The sequence below is a fragment of the Saimiri boliviensis genome, chromosome 17 (genome assembly GCF_048565385.1).
Source record: "Saimiri boliviensis isolate mSaiBol1 chromosome 17, mSaiBol1.pri, whole genome shotgun sequence".
Classification (NCBI taxonomy): Eukaryota; Metazoa; Chordata; class Mammalia; order Primates; family Cebidae; genus Saimiri; species Saimiri boliviensis.
This window is the reverse complement of record NC_133465.1, coordinates 52,311,347-52,337,002: the sequence shown is the minus strand read 5'-3', so window position 1 is coordinate 52,337,002 and position 25,656 is coordinate 52,311,347. Positions and strand designations below refer to the sequence as shown.

General features: G+C 33.9%; 1 protein-coding gene across 10 annotated transcripts in view; it reads right to left on the bottom strand.

Moving 5' to 3' along the window:
• The window catches only part of EFCAB13 (EF-hand calcium binding domain 13), a 277,023-nt gene that overhangs the window by 210,677 nt on the left and 40,690 nt on the right, over nucleotides 1–25,656 (bottom strand). For 9 of the 10 annotated variants that reach the window (XR_012514684.1, XM_074388793.1, XM_074388794.1 and 6 more), the window contains 11 exons: nucleotides 25,585–25,656; nucleotides 20,713–21,210; nucleotides 20,092–20,169; nucleotides 17,703–17,840; nucleotides 16,007–16,078; nucleotides 12,694–12,837; nucleotides 10,217–10,291; nucleotides 8,320–8,463; nucleotides 4,213–4,284; nucleotides 2,038–2,181; nucleotides 1,411–1,482 (listed from right to left, as the gene is read on the bottom strand). Coding sequence is in view for 9 of the 10 variants with exons in the window: in XM_074388793.1 (XP_074244894.1) it covers nucleotides 1,411–1,482; nucleotides 2,038–2,181; nucleotides 4,213–4,284; nucleotides 8,320–8,463; nucleotides 10,217–10,291; nucleotides 12,694–12,837; nucleotides 16,007–16,078; nucleotides 17,703–17,840; nucleotides 20,092–20,169; nucleotides 20,713–21,210; nucleotides 25,585–25,656 (1,509 nt within the window). In the remaining variant the exon portion in view is untranslated. The remainder of the gene's footprint in view (nucleotides 1–1,410; nucleotides 1,483–2,037; nucleotides 2,182–4,212; nucleotides 4,285–8,319; nucleotides 8,464–10,216; nucleotides 10,292–12,693; nucleotides 12,838–16,006; nucleotides 16,079–17,702; nucleotides 17,841–20,091; nucleotides 20,170–20,712; nucleotides 21,211–25,584) is intronic. The other variant, XM_074388801.1, reaches the window with a different exon arrangement.

Genomic DNA, 25,656 nt, shown 5'->3' with positions numbered 1-25,656 from the left:
GAGACTGTCAAATAAATCAAAGTTTCACTAAAATGAAAATTGACCACCTTAAACATGTTTATTACTCAGCAAGAAAAAAAAATAAAGAAAATAAATAATTAAATAAGAAATTAGAAAAGCTATTAAATGAGCACAGGAGAACAATATAAATAACTTACTAAAGATAAAAACAGAAATTAATTTTTAAAATATAAACAGAAACAATAAAGATAAACCCAAGAGCTAGTACTTTAAAAACAGAGATAATAGAACATTCAGTAGCAAACAAAGAAGAAAGTTATATATATATATATATATATATATATATATATATATATTCTGTTTATATACATATATTCATATATATGTATATTTAAGAATGAGAAAATAACCATATATACAAAAAAATCAAAATAATTATAAGTGCATAGAACTGTCCTAATATTCTAAGTCATTCTAAACCTCAATAAAATTTAAAATTTCCTATGAGAATCAAATTACCAAAATGACGAAATAAGAGAAAAGATGGTAAAAAGCTATCCACCAAAAACAAAGTCAAAAAATCAATTAAAAAACTAGAAAAAACCTGAAATGAGTAAGACAAAGTATTAATGCTCCTATCAGAATTTTTAATAAATAATAACCACTGTCAGTAAAAGTGTGAATTTCCCCCCAATTTTTAGGAGGGTAATTAGTCAGTAGCTTGTTAACAGTTTGCATCTAAAAATACTTTGGCCCAGCAAGTCCACTTCTAAGGAATTTGTCCTACAGAAAAATTGTGTGCAATGTGCACAAAAATATATGTACAAGGAGACTCACCAAATGTTTGTTAATAGTAAAAAATGGCAATAGCCTAAATGTTTATTAAAAGTTTTATAGACAAAATTATACTACATTCCTCTAGTAGAATATTAGGCAGTCTTTTTTAAAAAATGAGGTAGGTTTATATAATACAATGGAACAGAATTATATCTAAGATATACTGTCACATATTGCACACAAGTTGTGCAATATCATGGATGGATATAAAGAAGAAAACCTAAAAGGATACCTACCAAACCTTAATAGGGATATTTCTGGAGGGTGACGTTACAAGAATTGCACTTTATACTACATTCTTGGTCATTTAAATTTTTTACATTAAAAAGAACTATTCATTCATATATAATAAGGGTGTCTTATTTTAACTATTGAAAAAGATCATAACCTTGTCATTTTCTCCAATCTCCAATCACAAATGTACAATTCTTAAATTTAAAAATAAAATGCAGGAAGTTCCCCATAACTGGAAGTGTTCAAGTACATATGAAACAAACATTTGGCACAGATACTATAAAGAAGATTTAAACACCAAATTTAGTGCTTTACTAGAAGAACTTTGAATAAGTCCTGTATTGTTGCCTTCTAACAGTTTTACCATAAAGCTCTTACCAATATAATTGGAAAATTTCTGGGTGTCCCTCAAAGCCTTCATACAATCTGTAATGTTTACCATGTTATCTTCTGCAACAAAAAGAGAGAGATGACAAATGAGAACCCCTGGACAAAGTAATACTTAAAGCTTAGCATCAAAATCAGCATATAACTCATATATTTCTTGAACATGTTATTTACAAGGTAATTTTAGATTCACTTCCATCCATTAAGCATTGCAATAACCCTACACTGTTTTAAGTATAGTAGTTCTGATTCTACCTACAATGGGAACTGAAGTACAAAGAAAGCCCCAGTAACATTGAGCAGTAATTTGATCAAGGTAGCAAAGCTAGGATTTCTATTCACAGAACTTGAATTCTTAAGATGTTCTTTTTCACTAAATCAAGATAGCAATGAGGAGAGAGGATTCTAACAAGCCCACTTCCACTAAATCTAGACCTGCTTGTATAAAAGTATTCTCATAACTGTGAAAGAGGAAATTAAGAGGAAAGGCTCCATTTCAAAGATTACATTTATAGTAATATAAGCAAATATCTATAGACCTTGCACATCTTCTTTACAGGTATTCATACAAAAAAAAAAAAAAAAAACAGCTCTGAGAGTAATGTTTAAAATGCTTACCAGAAACAAAATCTGATTGAAGAATTTTCTCTGCCTCTTCTTTAGGTGACTTAACACCAATATTTCTTAGAAAGTCTTCCAAGTTCTTCCCAGCTATCATGTCATCTTCAAGCAAATCAGCAGCTAAGACAACTTCTTGTAACTCTACAAGTAGAAAATAGTTATTTAATAATTAAACTAATGTCTTGTTAAAAAAGCAAAAGCAGCAGCCATCACTCAAGACATTTGTTAGTGGAAATCCATAGTTTATTATTACATCCTGAACTGAGGAATAAGAAATCTCAAGAGAAATTCAGCCCTCATAGAATTCTATGACTAACAGCACAATGTGCAAAGGGTTCTCTTGATCTATGATATTTATCTGGTGCTTTTATAAAATTTGCACAACCAAAATCACTCATATAGTGGAATTTTTTACTGCAATTATACAATGTATTTTGCTATGGACCTCTAATGGAAGCAAACAATTAACTCATCAAGATATATGCAAAATAACTTTCAGAATCATGAAAAATGTAAAATATGGGACAAGACTTATAAGGGCTCAATGAGTTATCCTTTTCAGTTCCACCAGGACTCAATTGTACCCTAGCATCTAAAATGTTGCTTCATTTCCAGCCCTGGTTAAGTCAGACCCACATTCATATTCTGGCCCCAGGACTTGTAACCTGGAACTATGTAACTGTGAGCAAATTTTTACTACTTAACTTCTCTTTCATCTAAAATGGGATAATACTAATAGCTACCTCACAAGGTTGATGTGAAGAGTAAATATAATAATGTATAAAAAGTACTTAAGACAGCATTAGGCATATAATAATGCCTCAATAAATGTCATAATTATAGAGTAAAATTAGTTTTACTGCTATTATTATTAAAGCCAACAGAAACTAGCTGCAAACAGTAATCACAGTTTAAACTTTATATCCTACCTCACCTTCCTGTTTCCCTAGCATCACTGGGAGGCAACTACAGAAGGCAATCTGAAATTGCTGACACCCAAAAAAACTGTACCAGCTCTGCTTTTTTGTCTAGCACTTGATTTCCTTTAAAAACAATTTTCTTGCACAACCACCCTGAGTGGAGTCTGTTCATCTTCCCATGCTCCACAGACTGTAGGACCAGGAAGCAGAACAGCATTTTCCTGTCTTTCTGCTGCTGCTGTCAGACCATTTTAGTTTCACCTTCAATCAAACCTTATCCTTCTCCCTTGAGGCTCAGGCCTGTTATTCAACTATGCCACTCTCCTGACAACATTACTGATTTACTGTCTGATCACTCCTTCACATTCTCTGAAGATTTTGGCACTTTGATCATAATCCTCCTTCTACCTCTCATCCCATTATCATCCAATGACAATAAGGATGAGCCTAGCCTCACATCAATCAGCAAGGTTACATAATCAAATATTCTAAGACCATGTTACATAAAGACCTTCTCAATTAACCGTCTTCAATTTATAGTAGCTTAAAGATCAGCTTAAAGTAAGCAATGGGTATTGTAACTCAGTCACCTAAATGGAGTCCCCTCCGAATCTAGTTCTTGATATGTATAATCAAATAGAACTAAATCACAGCTACTGGGAGAGACGAGGAGGGAGGGAGGGGAAGGGAAAGGGAAGAAATCAAGGATACATTCTGAAAGTCAAGCATATAGGAGCTTGGCTTTCAGAATGTATCCTTCATTACCAACTGATAAAGCTGATATACTGTGTCTAGACTATTTGAAGAACTTGAAGGAGCCAAAAGAATAGGCATGTATGAATAAAGTTCTATGCCTTCTTTCAATATCTACACGTGTAATTTTAAGGGAATATGGTCAGTGTCTGACCTTGTAGTTTAAGATTTTAAAGGTGGAATAGACAATTCTAGGTAATAATAAGGATTAAGGATAGCTACTGGTGTGGATGACTTTGGAAAATAAATAAAGGCCTTTTGAAGTTAAGAGGTCAACATGCTCTGTGGCTAGGCTCATCCTTATTGTCAGCCAACTTTTAATCAAAACCAAGTTCCTATATGCCAGCCAACTTTTAATCAAAACCAAATTTTGTCTGCATGTAAACATATCAGTCCCAACATGTTAACCAGAAATTAGCTGAACACACAACATTAAAAAACAAAAACAAGTCCTTTCAATAAAAGTAAATCTAACCATTATAAATAATTCAGTACTTACCCTTTAACCTGGAGGCATCACGCATATCCTTTACTACTTTTGCAAATTCTTCAAATTGTACTTTATCGCCTTCTGTGAGGGAAAAAAAAAAAAACACTTTTAACAGACCAACGTCATTAAGTAAAAGTCATATCCAGTAAAGCAACCTATAAAAATGTAAACCATTTGATGTACTCATAAGAATCATATTTCCTTTTCATATTTTTAGTAACCAAAGGATTAATTTTATGGAATTAATAAATATTAAGACTATAGAAGTAAGGCTGAGTTCTCAATCAATGGAAACAATACAATCCATATTCCCAAAATATGGATAAGATTCAGATCTGGCTTGAATGGATATCCCAAAACCAAGATATAGTCATAGACAAAATTAAGAGACATACCTCAGTCTTAATTTTGTCTTTCGATTGTTTAAAGATAAAAATCCTACCCTAGAAAACTTCAAAGACTTCTTTCAGTGCCTGATAGGCCTATGACTATAATTACTGACATGTGTTTTCACCCATTTCTTACACAATACACAAGTAATAGATTACAAAGTTAAAGTGACAAGCACAGGAAATAGAAGCAGCTTTGTTTTTCCCAGACAGGAATAAGGAAGCTTAAAATTTAGAAACATTATACTTTATTATCATAGAGTAGAACAATGCACAACAAGCAAAATGTGTCACCAGCAGTTAAAAGCCTGAACAGGGCTTAAGTATATAGCTACAATTAATGATGTCTCACCTTCTATCTACCTTGGCTTTAAATTAACACTTGAACTTTTAGAAACTATTCTCTATGGTAAAAACACATGTCTTTATTGCAGCATTTCTGCTGCTGCTGTCATTTAGTAGAGTCCTATAAATCACTAACTGTAAAGGCTCTGCCCCTGATTCTGTGTTCTCTCTCTGATGGAAAAAAAATGGTAGAGAAGTATAGAAAGTGTTTGTGCATTCCATTTCCCATGCTTCTTTTATACCTTTATACCACTCAGGATGGCCTTCCACTAGCCTCACATTAATCAGCAAGGTTACATAATCAAATATTCTAAGGCCATGTTACATAAAGACCTTCTCAATTAAGCGTCTTCAATTTATAGTAGCTTAAAGATCAGCTTAAAGTAGGCAATGGGTATTGGAACTCAGTCACCTAAATGGAGTCCCCTCCGAATCTAGTTCTTGGTGTGTATCATCAAGTAGAACTAAATCACAGCTACTGAAAATTCTGGGAGGGAGGGAAGGAGAGAGGGAGGGGGAGGAAAGGAGGGAGGGAGGGAAAGGAAAGAAAGGAAGCAGGGAGCCATCTGAGGTCAACAAACAAAAATGCAGATCTGGCTTGAATGCATATTGCATAAAAAATCATGAAGGTTAAGTTCAGAGTCTTGCTGCCAAGCAGGAAAAAGAAAAACAGTAATTAAGCTAATTTCAACCACATCAGATATCAGAGTCAGGAGAAACAGAGAACATCAGTTTAAGATTAAAAATCTGAAACAAATAAAGCTGGAGAAACCATCAGCAGCGAAGAGAATGTGCCAGGCCTTAAATGCCTAACAATACCATTAATGATTTCCTCCATCTAATTCTTAGCCTATAGATTCAGTGTCTCACATTCGACTTGACCATATTCCATACCATCTTACATACTTTTGCTCAACACCAACTTTCCTCACTCTGGTCTTTCAAAGAAACAAGAGAGCTCATAAACTATATAACTACATATTTGGATAGCATTTCTGAATTTGCTGAATGATAAATTACCCTTTCTATTTTTCAATGCTTTTTTGTAATCATTATAAAATTATTTTTAATTTTAAATATATTTTAAAATATTAAGGAGTCAATATGAAATACCATCAATAACCAAGAACTCACTTTTCAATTTTATTAGAGAGAATCTGAATCTGTTGTTTTTTAGTTTTTTTCTTTTTAACATAACCTGGCCAAAAGAATACGCTACATCAGTAATTTTAAGTTCTTTCTTATATTTCTAAGGTCTTGTGGAGTTGTTTCAGCAGTTCACTTGGTCATTTCTCCCACTCTGGTCAGAGAAGCTCAACTTAAATATTTTATATATTAGGATACTGTATAAGATTTAATTGGATAAAAAAGGATTCTGCTTTAACAATATCAAATATAAACAAAAATAACAAATCTCAAAATTTTGCAAACCACTGCATTAAAATAAGAACTAAATACCTTTGTACTACAGGCACAATGTTAAAAGAAGAAAAGATATGATGAATGTGGTACAGATATAGCTTTCAATATCATGTGTATATTTAGATTTAAATGGTAAAATAATCTGCATTTTATGTACTATCTTTTGCTTCATAAGTACAGAATAATAAACACAGGCCTGGCACCATAGCTCACACCTGTAATCCCAGCACTTTGGGAGGCCAAGGCTGGTAGATTACCTGAGCTCAGGAGCTTGAGACCAGCCTGGGCAACAAGGCAAAACTCCATCTCTACAAAACTCTAGTGCTGTGTGCCTGTAGTCCCAGCTATTTGGAGGCTGAGGCAGCAGAATTGCTTGAACTTGGGAGGCAGAGGTTGCAGTGAGTTGAGATTGGGTCACTGCACTCCAGCCTGAGTCACAAAGCAAGACCTTATCCCACCCCCCCACAAAAAAAGAATAATAAACACAATATATGAGTTTTTACTAACAAATAAATACTTTTCTAGTTATTTTCATATCTCAAAAAATAATACTTTATTGGTCTGGTTCAAATAAAAGCTATCTATTACTTTCTGTGGTACATGTTGTCTATAAATTCCATTAACTTTAACAAAAGACCCTGAAGCACTGCCACAGAGAAAAAGGGAAGAAAATCTATATTATTGAGTAGAAATTAGCCTTCTTGGCCAGGGGTGGTGGCTCAGCCTGTAATCCCAGCACAGCACTTTGGGAGGTCAAGGCGGGCAGATCACCTGAGACCAGCCTGACCAACATGGAGAAACCCCATCTCTACTAAAAATACAAAATTAGCTAGGCATGGTGGCACATGTCTCTAATCCCAGCTACTCAGGAGGCTGAGGCAGCTACTCGGGAATGGCTTGAACCTGGGAGGCGGAGATTGTGATGAGCAAGTATTGCACCACTACACTCCAGCCTGGGCAACAAGAGCAAGACTCCGTCTCAAAAAAAAAAAAAAGAAAGAAAGAAAGAAAGAAAAGAAATTAGCCTTCTTTTTTTCATCAACCCTTTTCACCTCAAATCTCCCAATAAACAAAATAATCAATATTTTAAAAGTTTTTTATTTAAATAAAATTTAAAAATATTTAAATATTTAATCAATATTTAAAATTTTGCTAGCCTCACCTAAACAGAAGCTTCATGAATGAAAAGGATAATAAACATGGGCACACTGTCAGGGATCTTTGTCAAAGAAAAAGACAGTTCTTTGACAAAGACCCCTGACAAAGTGCTCATGTTACTAAGCTAGTTCTGTATAAACATTCCACATAAAAGAATATTAAAGTACTAGGCCCTTTTTTAAACTTCTAGGCACTAAGAATATGAAAGAGTAGAATGTCTACCTGTAGCCTGTGTACTCTCTTTCTTGCATGTAGAATATCAACAGTAAATGATGGAGATTTACTTTAAATTTTTTAGTCTATAGTCTTTGTTATACTTTTTTGAACTTTGTTTTTATTTTGTTTACTTTTTTTAACTTGCTAAGTGGAGGTGGTAGCTATTAGCAGGTCTGTTTTTCTACCAAATTAAATAAAAGCCTATTTGAACAAAACAGTATGAATATTACAAGTACTGTTATTATGAAATTTGAATAGATTTCTTAACATTTCCTAATCCTGCCCTCTGTGTTCATTGGGGTACACCATTTTCTGGTAACATACCATGGAACTTGAAGGTATTCAATGCATATCTGATCAATTTAGAGTAATAATAAATTATATAATAATTTTTCTAAGTTTTATATTGAATAGTCAAACAATCTGAACTTTCTTTATTCAGTATTTCTTTAATGCATATATTGGCATTTCGATCATATCGGAACACTCCATCTTGCCAAGTACAAGATACACAACAAGTAAGAGTTGACAGAAAATAAGGTAATATCTTTGTATACTTTTTAATTTTAGTGTTTGTAACACTCACCATCAACTGTCACTACTTTCAAAGCATCTAGGAATTCATCCTTTTTTAAATGAGTATTCAAACTAGACAGAGTATTCCACAGGTCAGAAACACTCATCGTCTCCTTTCTGAAATTGTCGAGGGCTTCAATAGCATCAGGCAATACTAAAGGGTAGATAAAACACAAGTTTTACAAATGCTTATCCAAGAAGTTAATACAGTAAACTGTCATCTGGAAGTCAAAAAATAAGGTTTTTCTGGTTTAAAAGAATAATAAATATAGCATAAATGAATTGCCAACTTTCAAATATCAAAATATAATAAAATATTTAACCTCAAATATAATGTATTTTTAAGGATCCTGAAATATTTTAAGAACTTACAGTGACCTCAACCCTGAATAATCATTATAAATAATAATTGTGATTGAATTTAGATTTTTTAAAGTGTGAATTCAGAAACATTTTCAATTGATAAAACAATTAAGTAGCTTTTGTTCTATATCTCTCCCTAAAATTTTCCTGTCTCCTACTTCCTCTTCAGTCTAGCACAGTAGACAACAAAAAGACAGACTATTTCAATTCGAAATCACTGGAGCATTTTAAATGAGGGAGAGAAATTATCTTACTACAAATTTGTAAAAAGTCACTATCTGCTATATAGAGAATGGATTCTCAGGGAGATTAGACAGTTAGGAAGGGTCAGCAGACATTAGTGACCAAGATTTTATTTATAATCTGTATAATCTTCACAGCTGTATGATTTTCTCCAGAAATGCTGTCAGATAGATACAAGAAGGCAAGCAATTAGCTTCATTCTGAGTTGAGAGTTTTGCCCAATAGGTTCAATAAAAGTACACAGAGGCAAGATAGTCTAGGGTATTAGGTATATATAGATAAGATAATTTAAACTGAACAGGAAGAAAAGTGAAAACAGGAGGAGATTGATGGATTAGGAGAAAGTGGAGGGGTAAAGGGATGTCAGGTCTCAATTAGGTATATGGAACCAATAAAGAGACATGCTCTGAGCAGTCTAATGAAGAAAAAAGAAAAAGAAGTAAACATAAACATGCAATATTAACAATGAGAAATGAAATATAATGACAGATAGACAAGGTAATATACTATATAACTCTGTGCTAAGATTTTAATCTCTATAAAACTGAAATTCCTAGGAAAAATGAAGTAACTGACAAAACAATATCTCTGTATGACAAAACAATATCTCTGTATGATGGACCATTGTATAGGAGACAAATTAAATCTTATATTGTGAGGTAAAAAGATCTTCTACTTCAAATCTACTATTACCCAACATGTAAGCACAAAATAACACAATGTGACTTTTAGCCCCAATTTTTAGAATGCATACTAACTTCACTCCATTAAAAATATGCATGTGTGACCTTACATTTCTTTATGGTGAGCTTTTGAGTAGCAAAGCTATCTTTTTCATATCACCACACTTAAAGCTTAACATAAAGCCTACTACATATTAGTGGTTCATAAATGTTACTGAATAAATTGGAAGATGGAAAGAAATGGAAACAGATATAACCAGAAATTCTCATATTAGTACTCAGCCACTAGCTGGTATCATTTTTCCTAAGCGAAAAGACATTTTAAATCTTTCTCCAAAATGAATGCTATACATAGTTCTAGCTCTCTATTATAAGTGTACTAATGAAAAGTAAAATTATGATAGCTTTTAATTCACTTGCATGTAGAAGGCATTCTAGAATTAGGGGCAATTAGAGAAGATTAGGGCCAGATATAGCAGCAGGAAGCCAGACATTTATTTGTCTGATGACCTGCAGGATAACTAGCTCTGTAAGAGACTAAAAGAGTATTTACACTCTTCTAAAATCTATCAAACCATTTGATCCATAAAAAGCAGAAGACGTGATATTTATACATACATAATTTTTCAGAGAAGCGTTCTGTGTTGCTCATCATAGTATCAATGAATTCTTTAAAATTTACTTTTTCTGTTTCTACAGGAAAAGAAACACATTTTCTTCAATATCTTTTAAGTATTAAATTATTATGAAAAATATTGAATTATGTAAAATAAGTTATATATTCATAAATACATAATTATATCCATCAGGTAGCACTACCCAATAAAAATACATAAGTATAAAGGGGAAAAGCCATCAATTTACAGTAGAAAAGTAAATGCTGAAAAACACCAAGAAAACTGGTCTAAATTCTTCCAGTCCCTCTCAAACATATGTAATATTTTTAACTTTTATTTTTATTTCTTTATTTTTGAGATGGAGTCTCACTCACTCTGCTGCCCACGCTGGAGTGCAGTGACGCAATCTCAGCTCACTGCAACCTCCACCTCCCAGGTTCAAGTGATTCTCCTGCCTCAGCCTCCCAAGTAGCTGGGATTACAGGTGTGTCACCACACCCAGCTAATTTTTGTGTTTTCAGTAGAGATGGCATTTCCATTATATGAATACACAATGGTGTATACTACAATTTATTTATACATTCTGTGGATGAATATCATGTTGTTTTTTTCTCCGTTTTTGCCATTAAGATCAGTGCTGCCATGAACATTCCTGAATATGTTTCCTGGTACTTAAGTGCGAGAGATCTTCTAGGATTTATAGCTATGAATAGTATTTCTAAACCACGGGATGTGCAAACTTTACAAGATACTACATATTGTTTTCCAAAGTGGTTTTACCACTTTCACCATATTTACCAATACTTAGATTAACATATTTCTTAGTTTTTCCCAATTTAGAGGATATAAAAATGTATCTCATGAGCCAGGCATGGTGGCTTGTGCCTGTAGTTCCAGCTACTCAAGAAGCTGAGGTGGGAGGTTTGCTTGAGCCCAGGAGTTTGAGGCCAAAAGATCTGTCTTTATTTTTTTTTTAAGTATCTCATTATGACCTAAACTTTGCAGTTCCCTAATTACTAATGATGTTGAGAAGCTTTTCATGTGATCATTAGCAACTTGTCTTTATCTGAAAATTTTTTATAATTTCTATTGAGTTGTTAGTTTGTAAAAGTTGCCTATATACTCTCTACAATAATCATTGCTGTTGTAAGTGTTGCAAATATCCAGTTTGTGGCTTGTATTTTATTCTTTTTGTTGTATCTTTTAACAAAGTGAAGTTCTTAATGTAGTCAAAATTATCAGTCTTTTCCAGTTTCTTGTTTTCTATCTTTAAAAATCCTTCCTAAGTCAGAAAATTTTTCTTCTATTTGTTTTCTAAAACTTAGTTTCGCACGTGGAAATTTTAATTGAATATGGTGTGAGACAGGCATCTAACTCTATTCTTACCACTTGAATAAGTAATTATTTCAGTACCATTTATTAAATGGTCCTCCTTTCCCCAGTGACCCACCAATTTATCATATATATTGCCATGTATGTTTGTGGATATGTTTGGAAGTTCCTTATCTTGTCCCATTGGTAAATTTCTCTATCCCTGTGACATTCTCATACTCATTTAATCACTATAGCTTTATAAGGAGTGTTTATATCCAGGAGAGCAAGTTCCCACCCCCCCAACCCTAACCCCCGCACACACATATTTCCACAAATGTTCTTCAAGAGTGCTTTAGCTATTCTTAACCTTTGGTCATTCATATAAATATTAGAATTAGCTTACAGAAAAGTCAGGGTTTTATTAGAATTGTTTTGAATAAACAAGTTAATTAGAGAATTGACAGTCTTGGGTCTCTGAATCCACAAACATGGAATACCTTCTTATTTATCTAGATTTTAATGTCTTCACAAAGTCTTATTTTCTCTATACAGGTATTATACAACTGAGATTTGTTCCTTTTTTTACTTTTTATTATGGAAAACATTAAATATATACACAATAGAAAGATAGGGTAATATGTTCATATACTCCTAGCATCAACAATTATCAACTCACAGACATTATTATTTCATCTATAACCCCCATCTCCTGTCTAGCCATTGTCACCCTTTCCCTTTAGAAGAGCTGCTGCTAGGTTATATGGGCACAGATACTCAAAACTGATACACCTTTATTGTGAATTGTAGGCTTTGACATAATAATGAATCCTTATTTCCCCCATTTAATGCTTTTCAGATAGCATTAAAGAAGGATGACTTCTACTTTGTCAGATAGCAATATCACAAATACTGCTTTCTTTTTATTTGCCTTAGACTACTTAAAAAATAAATTTAAACATTTTTTAATTAAAAAGACTATTAATACTGGTCATTTCTAAATAATGGGCTTTTGAGTGTTTTGTTGTACTTTTGAGTATTTTCATAATTTTGTATTAATTTAATTTTTTATAATAAAAACATTAGTCATTTTTCTAAGAAAAAAATAACAAATTGACCCTCCTTCCAGATGGGTCAACACAGTTTGCCTGAAAATATATCACTCACCACCAGCTTCAGTCAATTCTGTGATCTTCTTAAATTCTGGCTTAGAAAGGTAAATACCAAAATTTTGAAGACAAGTATTTAGATCCTCATAATCCACATTTTTATCTTTAATTTTATCAATGGCTTTAATGACACCAGGCAACACTAAAAATAAAGGAGTATGCTAATAAGAATTAAATATAAGTAAAAATAAAATACCACTAATAAGATGAATTTTAGTTCTAACACTAAATTAACGAAAATATAAATCACTTCAGCAATGTTATATACTAAAAGCACCTAGTATTTGCTAGCACAATAGGGTGACTGTAGTCAAAAATAAGTTGTACATTTAAAAATAACTATGTGTATAATTGGATTGTTTGTAACACGAAGGATAAATGCTTGAGGTGATGGATATCTCATTTACCCTAATGTGATTATTATGCATTGCACACCTATATCAAAATATTTCATGTAACCCATAAATATATATACCTACTATGTACCCAGAAAAATTAAAAATATAAAATAAAATAAAAGGATTATTGAGTTTCAACTAAACACCAAAATCGGTTCCAGCAAAAAACCACATGATCATCTCAATAAATGCAGAAACAGCACTTGACAAAATCCAACAGGAATTAATGATGACAACTGTCAATAAGCTAGGAAAAGTAGAGAATTTTCTTTTTTTTTTTTGAGACGGAGTTTCACTCTTGTTACCCAGGCTGGAGTGCAATGGCGCGATCTCGGCTCACCGCAACCTCCGCCTCCTGGGTTCAGGTGATTCTCCTGCCTCAGCCTCCTGAGTAGCTGGGATTACAGGCATGCGCCACCATGCCCAGCTAATTTTTTTGTATTTTTAGTAGAGACGGGGTTTCACCATGTTGACCAGGATGGTCTCAATCTCTTGACCTCGTGATCCACCCGCCTCGGCCTCCCAAAGTGCTGGGATTACAGGCTTGAGCCACAGTGCCCGGCCGAGAATTTTCTTGAACTGATGAAGGGCATCTATGAAACACCCATACTTTTACACTGTTGGTGGGAATGTACATTAGTTCAACCATTGTGGAAGACAGTGTGGCAATTCCTCAAGGACCTAGAAATAGAAATTCCATTTGACCCAGCAATCCCATTACTGGGACTATACCAAAAGGATTATAAATTGTTCTGTTATAAAGACACGTGCACATGTATGTTCATTGCGGCACTGTTTACAACAGCAAAGACTTGGAACCAACCCAAATGCCCATCAATGATAGACTGGACAAGGAAAATGTGGCACATATACACCATGGAATACTATTCAGCCATAAAAAACAATGAGTTTGTGTCCTTTGTAGGGACATGGATGAATCTGGAAACCATCATTCTCAGCAAACTGACACAAAAACAGAAAATCAAACACCGTATGTTCTCACTCATAGGCAGGTGTTGAACAAATGAGAACACATGGACACAGGGAGAGGAACATCAAACACTAGGTTCTGCGGGGGTGGGGGGCACACTGGGGAGGAACAGCAGGGGATGGGGAGGGTGGGGAGGAATAACATGAGGAAAAATGCCAGATATAGGTGACGGGGGGATGGAGGCAGCAAACCATATTGCAATGTATGTACCTATGCAACAATCCTGCATGATCTGCACATGTGCCCCAGAACCTAAAGTACAATAAATATTTTTTAAAATTAAAAAATATATTATGCAAAGTGAAGAAGGTCAGGTACAAAAGACTATACTACTATATAATTTCATTTAAATTAAATGTCAAAAATAGGCAAATTTGTAGGGACAGGACGTACATGTAGATAAATAGTTGTCTGGGAATGGAAGTGTGGATTAACTAAAAATGGGCATGAGAAAACAAACAGGAGTGATAGAAATGTTATAAAATTGGATTGTGTCCACTTCTAAATATATACTAAAAGGAATTAAAAGCAGGAGCTTAAAGAGATATTTGCATACCATGTTTACAGCAGCACTATTCCCAGTACCAAGAGGTAGAAGCAACCTAAATGTCCATCAACTAATAAACAAACAAAATGTGCTATATACATATAACAGACTATTAATTAGCTTTTTAAAACAATTAAATTCTGACACATGCTACACATGGATAAATCTTGAGGATATCATGCTAAGTGAAATAAGTCAGTCACAAAAAAAATATATACTTATGATTCCTCCCAGGTATCTAGAATAGTAAAATTCATAGAAATAGAAAATAAAATGGTGGTTGCCAGAGGCTGAGTGGGAACTTGTGTTGCAAGATTAAAAAGTTGTGGAGATTGGTTGCTAATTCAATAGCTGATGCTATTGAAATGATTAAGAAGGTAAATTGTATGGTATATGCTATTCACCACAATTAAAAATAAAATTAAAAATTAAAAAATAGCACAATGGGGGAAAAATGATCAGGTATGACCAAGACATTTATACTTCACAAGGATAACAATAGAACAATGACTGAGTTGGTGAATGATGGTTACATGAAGCATTCAAGAAATCTATTTGCTTACAAACTGAACATAAAGAAACATTTATTTAAAAGAAATCTATTTGCTAATATTGTCTTCAAGAAATCCAGACATTTCAGCACTTACATCCATCAGAAATGATAAATTATAATGCAGCTTTTAACGTAAGTCTCTTCATGTAAGTATAAAAGGAAATCTCTTGCTTTGTACTTTTTTCCTTATCTGAAGAATTTTTTTGGAAAGAGACAAAAAGCTTATCTTTCTTTTTTAGCGTATGTATAAACAGAAAAAATAAAACAGCAAGCCTTAATATCTTCCATTTCTCATTTTAATCTTACTAAAAAGTATTTAATAATTTAAAAATTACAAGCAAAAAAGGTATTGTGGTAACAGCTGTACAACTCAATAAATTTAATAAAAATCAGTGGATGAGTGAATTTTATGTACATAAATTGTAACTTGATAAAGCTGTTTTTTAAAATGCTCCATATCAAAGGTGAACCAAACCAGTATTTCATTCAAACAAGTCCATTGAAAAAAAATAGAAACCAAATCACCCATCAATTCCTAATCAATGTGGCTAATTACCTATTTGATCTCCTCATTATCATTATTACCATACATTTATGCAGCACTCTTCAGCTTGCAAAATTCGCAGGACAACTCTGTGAGGTAAACAAGTTAGCTATTATTACCCTGACATAACAAGTTTAAAAAAACTGGTGATTGACTTGCCTAAGAGTAACAGGACTATTAAGTATCCATCCAAAAGCAAGCCCAGTTTTATTGAACCTAATTCTTCTCAACACATTGCTCTTTCCTCTAAATCATTTTAAAACAAATTTCCTACTTACCATTGCATCCAGGAACACTTTGCTCCTTGGCGAGAACACTTATAAAGTCATCTAGCTTCACCATTCCATTTTCTGTTTTTTAAAAAAGAGCTTAGATTATACATTCTGGTGTATTTTTGCGTAAAGGTAAATTTACATTTTAATACAACTGTGTGTGTGTGTGTGTGTGTGTGTGTGTGTGTGCGTGTGTGTGTGTGTGTGTCAGATCTTATGTTTAAGTCTTCAATCCATCTGGAGTTAATTTTAGTGTAACGTGTCAGGAAAGGTGTACAGTTTCTGCTTTCTGCACACTGCTAGCCAGTTATCCCAACACCATTTATTAAACAGGGAATCCTTTCCCCATTGCTTGTTTTTATCAGGTTTATCAAAGATCAGATGGTTGTAGATGTGTGGCGTTGCCTCCAATGCCTCTGTTCTGTTCCACTTGTCTATATCTCTGTTTTGGTTCCAGTATCATGCTGTTTTGATTACTGTAGCTTTCTAATACAACTACTTTTGATCCTTCATTTCATCATCCTATTTATCCTTCATATCATGTCTCTTATTATAGTTCTTTCTAGATTATGTCAGTTCATTTCAACAATTATTGAGAGCTTCTTAGTACCAAGAATCATGCTAGGTACCGAGAATACAACAATAAGAAAGACACAATCCCTGCTTTTTCAATATCTATTACATGCAAAGGACTGGGTTAAATATTAATTCCTTAACAGATATAGGAAAAAAGAAAGGTGTCCATATAGACAGACCATGAGAGAGTTAAGGAGTCTATTTCATACCATCTTAAAAACCTACTCACCATGCTATCCGTTAAGACACCTTAACAATACTAACCAACCTTGACAGAACGAAGTATCCCCATCCCTATCTCCCTAGTATTCATGTGGTCCAATGTTTTACCTATTTTTAGATATAAACCCTCACAGTGATCATGTCAATTTTGATAAGCAGCAAAAAGGACCCAATAAATTAAGTGCCACCACTCTTTATATATATTTTTAATTGAATCTTCTTTCGGATTTGCCTTAGCTAAGAAATTGTACCCAGATTCTGAGGATTCACTTCTAATGTTATTCTGAAATCAGTCTTTCCCCAAAATATCTTCTCTTTCCTCTCCTCATTTGAACTTCTGTTGTGGAAAAGTCTTAGTTACTGATAAAAACTTCTCTAGTATAAAAACCCTTCCTAGAAACTTAAACTCTGCCTTTAACTTAGGCTGGTGACTGGGGTATGTCATTCAACATGTAAATGTTAACTGCATAGCTTAATTGTCAAGCATCACTGGATCTAATTCTCCCTGTATTTTGTAACCTCCAATTACTAATCTTTGGACTCTTGGGCTATTTGCTTAGAAATTTCTGTATCCCTTAGATGCTGTGCTCTTACTGTCTGAACCTCACTACAACTGGATCAGTTTCCCCAGTACCACCCTACTATTAATAGCCACAGCTAGGGATAATGATAAAGAGCTTTACTGAAATGATTTGGAACTATGAAAGGCCTATACCCTCCAAACCCATCCATTTGGTCAGAACTTACAGGAATTTTTTTTTTTTTTACTATTTTCCATTTTTATATCTGAATTTTCTTTAGAATGGCCCATTCTGTCCCATTCCTAATTTCTAATTGAGAGGAATTTCTCCAATATTTAATACTATCCCATAAAATATCTAATTTTCTCAGAAACTTCACTCACCATTTCTAGTAGTGTCTGTAACAATCTTCTGTAATTCTTTATCTAATAAAGTAATTCCTACTGAAGGCAAAATAGACTGAAGTCCTTCCGCTGCAAAGTAATTTTCTTGAGGTTCACTGACAGCCTCAGGAAAGTTTTCTAAATATACAAAATGTAGAAAACTGTTAGGCAATGGATTTATGTGTCAAAAGGAATAATACTCAAAAGCTTTAGAAATCAGAGAACAAGTTTTATCTATTTTATATTACCCTTATAGATTTTACAGGACTGCTTATCTCTCCATATCTCTGTTATATAGTATATTATATTTAACCTCTCTCTTATAGCTCAAACACAGAACTGTTTTAACATTCTATAGACATTGATAAACTACTTGTTTGGAGGAACAGCCTGTTCCAGTGGCCCAGCCAATGGTGCTTGCTTCTGATTAAAATTAATGGAGCCAGGCATGGTGGCTCACACCTGTAATCCAAGCACTTTAGAAGGCTGAGGTAGGTGGGTGACTCAAGGTCAAGAGTTTGAGACTTGCCTGGCCAACATGGTGAAATCCTGTCTCTACTGAAAATACAAAAATTAGCCAGGCATGATGGTGCATATCTGTAGTCCCAGCTACTCTAGAGGCTGAGGTGGGAGGCTACTTGAACCCAGAAAGCAGAGGTCACACTGGGCTATCGCACCCTGCACTGTAGCCTGTGTGTGTGTGTGTGTGTGTGTAAAATTAATGAGTCCAAGAAATAAAAAACCAAAGTGTTTTGTTTAAATTGAAGAATTCCAAACAAAAATGTACAGTTCTTTACCTTCCCATTAATTTACTCTACCATGTTTTCAGTTCATAATCTTCAAAAAATAAAATCTTAGAAACAAATAGACATGGACATTATGAGTTTCTTACTATGATGCACTGACATGGGTACAATATCACCTCTGAGGTAATCTGACCAAAAATGTATAAACTGAATTTATTTGTGAAGGAATAAAAGAAAAATCCAAAATGAAGAGCATCATATAAGGTGACTAGTCAATATTCTTCAAAGGTGTCAAGGTCATGAAAGATTGGGGAACCATCCCAGCTTGAAGGAGACTAAGGACAAGTGACAGCTAAATATAATGGGTAATTCTGGATTAGATCCTGGAATTGAAAAAGAACATTCATGGAACAACTGACAAAATTTGAATAAGGTCTGTAGCTCAGTAAGTAGTATTGCATCAGTGTTAATTTTCTGGTTTAGATCATGTACTGTGGTTATGTAATATCTTAATACTTGAGAAAACTAGATAGAGAGTACAAACATATGGAAATGTTTGTCCTATTTTTGTGCCTCTTAAGAATGTAAAATTATTTAAAAATAAATTGCTTAAAAAAGTTAGAATTGCTTTAATGTAAATCATAAGGCAGTCATATTCCAAAAAAGCTCAGTTACCATCAATTTGTTTTGGGAAGTTATACCAGAGAAACTATTTCATACTTCTCCATATTCAGAGCATCAAGTATGGCAGTGGTAGGTGACATTATTTTATTTTAGTGACACGAGAAAGGTAGATATTATTTTCTTCTGATGGCCTCTTCTACCCATGTCTGCCTGCTGTTTCATTATTCTTTTTTTAACCCAAGGTTTTAATTCTTATTGAAATAAAAAGAACTCCCAGAAATACAAATGAGGCACAAAGTAGCAGCAGTGCACTGGTAAAGGAATCAGAATCAGGATGATCATCACCGTGCCTCCTTAATAGATCACATTTTTTCCCATTGAGTTATTTGAATTATGCATTAATGTATGAATCACAGATTTTTCACTGAACAATCATTTCATCTATTACATTAAATACTAAATGTAATACAAAGGTAAGTTTTTTTTTACAGAATAAATATGACTTAAGTAACTTCAGCAGAGGACTACAAGGAGGGAATGTTTAATTGGGTTCCACATACAGTGTTTCTGTGATGAAAGTAGCACAGGGAGAGAAAATATATTGGTTGGGAAACCATTGCTCATCTTTGAGGAAACTCATACAGACTTAGAGACCTAGATACATAGTATAATTTTTCCCTAATATTCTCCTTCCATAAGAGATAATACCTGAAGTACAATGAATATTATATATTTAAATTACAGCACTCTAAGCAAAAATTTCACATAGAGCTCCTACTTGTTTAAACATTTAATTAATTACAAAATTAACATTTCCAAAAGATGCCATGCCTTGTACTTTCTAGGGAATGCTAATAACTCTAATTAATCACTGAACACACTTCTCAGGAAAAGTTAAATTCCTCCCTAAAGGGGGCATCTGGAAAGGAATTATCATCAAAATCACAATATTATATCCATTGGTCTATGTGTCAGAAGTAGCAAGCTGGACGGGTGGCTTATGCCTGTAATCACAGCACCTTGGGAGGCCAAGATGGGAGCACTGCTTGGGGCCAGTAGTTCAGGATCAGCCTTGGCAACATAGTGGGACACGTTCTCTACAAAAAAAAAAAAAAAAAAAAAAAAAGTTAGCTGAGTGTGGTGGCATATGCCTATGATCCCAGTTATGTGGGAGGCTGAGGACGTAGGAAGATCATTTGAGCACAAAAGGTCAAGGCTGCAGTGAGCCAGGATTATGCCGCTACATTCCAGGCTGGGTGACAGAGTGAGATTCTGACTCAAAAAAATAAATAACAAATAAACATACAATTCAGTGGCATTAATCACATTTACAAAGTTGTGTCGCCATCACTACTGTACATTTCCAGAATTTTTGCCTAGGCATGGTGGTTCATGCCTGTAATCCCAGCAGTTTGGGAGGCCAGCACAGGAGGATTGCTTGAGGCCAGGGATTTGAGACCAGCCTGAGCAACCCTATCTCTATAAATAATTTTAAAATTAAAAAAAAAAAAAAAAAAAAAAAAGAAGTGGTGGTTACCCAAGGTATTAGCAATTGAAATGCTTGTAACTATCTAATAATTAATTCATTCTATTTATTTCTGAGATGACTGAAGAACTCAAGAACCTAGATTTTTACTTACCCAGAGCATTAACTGCAGTTTTTTCCATAGACGAAACTTGTTTTAGGAGGCTGGAACAATCTCTCACAGCTGACTTCTGAAGTTTTGGGATACTAGAAATACTACTTTTATCCAGAGACTTACTGAGGCTTGCACTACTCTTCAAGCTTTGTGGTTTAGACTTTGATTCATGAATTTCACCCTTCTCTGATTGTTTTTTAAAGTTTATGCCATTCTTTGAATATGGTTCTTGGGCTCCTACATTACTGCGGCCTACCCCACCCAGAAATTTTCTTATTCCCCAACCATTTTTTGATCTTTTAGATTCAAGGCCACCAGTCTCTTCCATAATTTTGCTAGAATATTGGTGGCTTTTTTTATTTAACTTTTTGGATACTGAAGGTTCCTGGAGTTTGGAAGACAAACTGTTTTTCTTCTTACATTGTAGATAGCATCCTGCTAAACTTGATAACTTTCTGTCTGAAGTAATTTCATCCAAAGTTGATCCCTCTATAATTGCTAAATAAGAGAAACATACAATTATTTCATTTACCTGTATAATTTGCAATGCATTTCAAAAATAACAACTAAGTCCTCATGAAAGCTATTCAAAACATTATTAGTTGCTTAAACATATAAAACAAATAAAAAAATAAAGAACTGATAGTAAAAAGTTTGGACTATTAACTAGGTCAAATTTAATGTGCTGCTTTAATATATTTAAATATTCCCATCCAAAGATATTTAAAGTTACACTGAAACTAAAATGATAGCCTAATGAAGCATATTGTTCTCATTCCTCACTCCTTCCCAACTGACAAAGATAATAGATTAATAAGCTAATACAGATGAAAATTCCTTACTTATAAAAGTACAGAACTGTGAGGAAAGGGGAGATTTTATTTATAAAATTAGAATCTAAGTAATTACTCTCCTAAATACTCTTGGTATTTGTGGAGGAAAAAATAACTTCATATATAAAATAACATCTTTAGAAAAGTATTAACACAATGCCCCAGACAAGGATTTCATTTACAAAATTCATCTGATGGTTGAGAATAGTATCTTACACTTAAATAACACATTTTTAAAATATTTCAAATGTTATAATATTTGATCCTCAAAAGAACTCTATAAGACTGTCAAGCTCCCAAGCTCAAAAAAGAAAAAAATAATTAGACTTCAAGAGAGCAGCAGTGTATTTTCAACTATGAAGAAATTTTGCCTCGAGGAAATAAAAATGTTTCTTATCTTAGACTCTATGAGAATAAACAATTATATGAAAATATATGAATATTAAAGTCTGGAAATATTTAAATATCGTGGTATATATGTATCTCTAAGTGCTATCTATCAAAGAAATAGGTTAGTGAATGGGTAAAAATATAATATTTGACACTTCTGATTTAGGCTTTTGGACCACACCAAATAGCCTACCCAGAATCTCTGGATGGGCTGACGGCTTAAGGGCTTTCCCAGTCCTTGAAATGTAGAGACATCAACATAAGGCAATGAGAAACATGAAAAACCAAGAAGACAAAATACCATCAAAAGAGTACAATAATCTCCTGACAGTTGACCCCAAAGAAATAAAGATATAGAAACTTCCTGACAGAATTCAAACTAACTGTCTAGAGAAAATTCAGGGAATAAAATAAATGACATGCAGAGAAAAAAATTCAATGGAATCAGGAAAACAACAAATTACCAAAAACAGAATTTTACTGAGACCCTGAAATTACACAAAAGAAAATAAATAAAAATCAAGAGCTGAAAAGTATAATGAAAGAAATAGAAAATACAATAGAGAACATCAACATCATAATTGGTCAAGCACAAGAATGAATCTGTGAACCTGAAGGAAAACTATTTGAAAATGTATAATCTGAGGAGGATAAAAGAAAAAAAAGAATGAAAAAGAATGAGGAAAGCTTACAAGATTTATGGAACAGCGTCCAAAGAGAAAATGGTCAAGTTATAAGAGTTTAAGAAGGAGAAGAGAAAGACAAAAGAGTAGAAAACTTACATAAAGAAGAACAGAAAACGGTTCAAATTTGGGCAAACTACATAAATACCCTGGTACAGGAAGGCCAAATGCCTCCAATCAGATCAATTCAAACAAGACTACACAAAGACATATTATAATCAAACTGTCAAATATCGAAAACAAAAAGAAGATTCTGAAAATAGCAAGAGAAAAGTAAATGACACATACGTTCCGATAAGGACAGCAAATTTCTCAGCAGACACCTTATGGGTTCATAAAGAATGAGACAATATATTCAAAGTACTGAAGGAAATAAACTACCAGCCAATAATACTGTACCTAGAAAAACTGTCCTTCAGAAATGAAGATGAGATAAAGATTTTCCCAGGCAAAAGCTGCAAGAGTTCATCCCCCAGATTTGTCTTACATGAAATGCCAAAAAGAGTTCTTCAAGTCAAAATAAAAGAATGCTGATTAGTAACACAAAAACATATAAATGTATAAAACTCACTGGTAAAAGTAAGTACACAGTCAAAATCAGAATAGACTAATACTGTAATGATAGCATGCACTTCACTTACATAGTATGAAGGTTAAAAATAATAAAAGCTACAATGATTTATTAAGGGAAACAACATAAAAATCTGTAAATTGTGACATCGAAAATTTTAAATGCAAGAGAAATGAGATAAAAGCATAGTTTGTTTGTGCAAGCAAAGTTAATTTGCTATCAGCTTAAAATTGTCTGTCATAACTGTAAGATATTTTGTAAGTTTCAGAGTAGCCACAAATCAAAAACCTACAGTAAATACACAAAAGATAAAAAGTTTAAAAAAAATCAAAAGAGAAAAATCAAATACAAAAGAAGACAGAAATAAGGAAACAGAAATAAGACAGAAATAAGAATCTATGAAACAAGCAGAAAACAATTAACAAAATGTCAGTAGTAAATCCTTCCATATCAATAATTACCTTGAATGTAAATGAAATAAAATATCCAGTGCAAAGACACAGAGTGCTGTGTGGAACTGTGAGTCAAGTAAAAGTCTTTACTTTATAAATTATCCAGTCTCAGGTATGTCTTTATTAGTAGCATGAGAGCAGACTAATACAGCAACTAAAACAGTATGTATAAAAATAGACAGAGAGACTGGGCACAGTAGCTCACACCTGTAATCCCAGCACTTTGGGAGACTGAGGCAGGTGGATCACCTGAGGTCAGAAGTTTGAGACCAGCCTGACCAATATGGTGAAACCCAGTCTCTACTAAAAATACAAAAATTAGGCCGGGTGCGGTGGCTCAAGCCTGTAATCCCAGCACTTTGGGAGGCCGAGGCGGGTGGATCACGAGGTCAAGAGATCGAGACCATCCTGGTCAACATGGTGAAACCCCGTCTCTACTAAAAATACTAAAAATTAGCTGGGCATGGTGGCGTGTGCCTGTAATCCCAGCTACTCAGGAGGCTGAGGCAGAAGAATTGCCTGAACCCAGGAGGCGGAGGTTGCGGTGAGCCGAGATCGCGCCATTGCACTCCAGCCTGGGTAACAAGAGGGAAACTCCGTCTCAAAAAAAAAAAAAATACAAAAATTAGCCAGGCATGGTGGCACGTGCCTGTAATCCCAGCTACTCGAGAGGCTGAGGCAGGAGAATTGCTTGAACCCAGGAGGCAGAGGTTGCAGTGAGCTGAGATGCCCCACTGCACTCCAGCCTAGGAGACAGAGTGAGACTCTGTCTCAAAATAATAATAATAACAGACACAGAGACCAATGGAACAGAATAAAGAACCCAGAAATAAAGTTACATATTTACAATCAACTGATCAACTGTTTGTTTACAACCAAACAGCTTGTTGCAACAAAGCCAACAAAGCAGTCAAGAATACACATTGAGGAAAGAATACACTCTTCAATAAATAGTGCTGGGGAAAGTGGATAACCATATGCAGAAGAATGAAACTAACTCTCTATCTCTCATCATATGTAAAAAACAACTCAAGCTGGATTAAAGACTGAAACATAAGACCTGAAACTAAATAACTGTTTGATGATAACATAGGGATAAGTCTATAGGACACTGGTCTAGGCAAAGATTTTATGACTAAGATCTCAAAAGCACCAGCAACAAAAACAAAAATAGACAAATGGGACTATAAACTAAACTAAAAAGCTAAATTAAACTAAAAAGCTAAAAGCTATATTAAACTAAAAAGGTTCTGCATGGCAAAAGAAATAATAGAATGAAGAGACAACCTCTTGAATGGAAGAAAATACTTACAAACTTCATCTGAGAATGAACTAATATCCAGAATATATAAGGAATTCAAACAACTCAACAGTTAAAAAAACAAAAAAATTTAAAACTGGGCAAAGAGCTGGGTGTGGTGGCTCACACCTGTAATCCCAACACTTTGGGAGGTCGAGGCAGGTGGATCATCTAAGGTCAGCAGTTCAAGACCAGCCTGACCAACATGGTGAAACCTTGTCTCTTCTAAAAATACAAAACTAGCTGGGCGTGGTGGTGCATGTCTGTAATCCCAGTTACTTGGGAGGCTGAGGCAGGAGGAACACTTAAGCCCCGGAGGTGGAGATTGCAGTGAGTCAAGATCATGCCATTGCACTCCAGCCTGGGCAACAAGAGAGAAACTCAGTCTTACAAAAACAAAACAAAAGAAAACAAAACAAACAACAAAACAACAAAACTGGGAGAAGAACATGCATAGACATTTCTAAAAAGAGGACACATAAATAGCATTTTGAGTATTATATTTTTATGTCCCTGATTTAAGACAGTAAATTTTTCAGAGAAGGTTTCCAAAACCTTTATAAAATAAAACTTAAAAATTAAGATTTAATGTAAAAACTTTAATTATAAACAAAATTTGCCATAGCAACAAGAGCTCACTTACGAACTTCCTCATACTGTTCCTGTAGTTCATTCAAAATAAATATAATATCCCCAATATCCACCATGTGGTTAC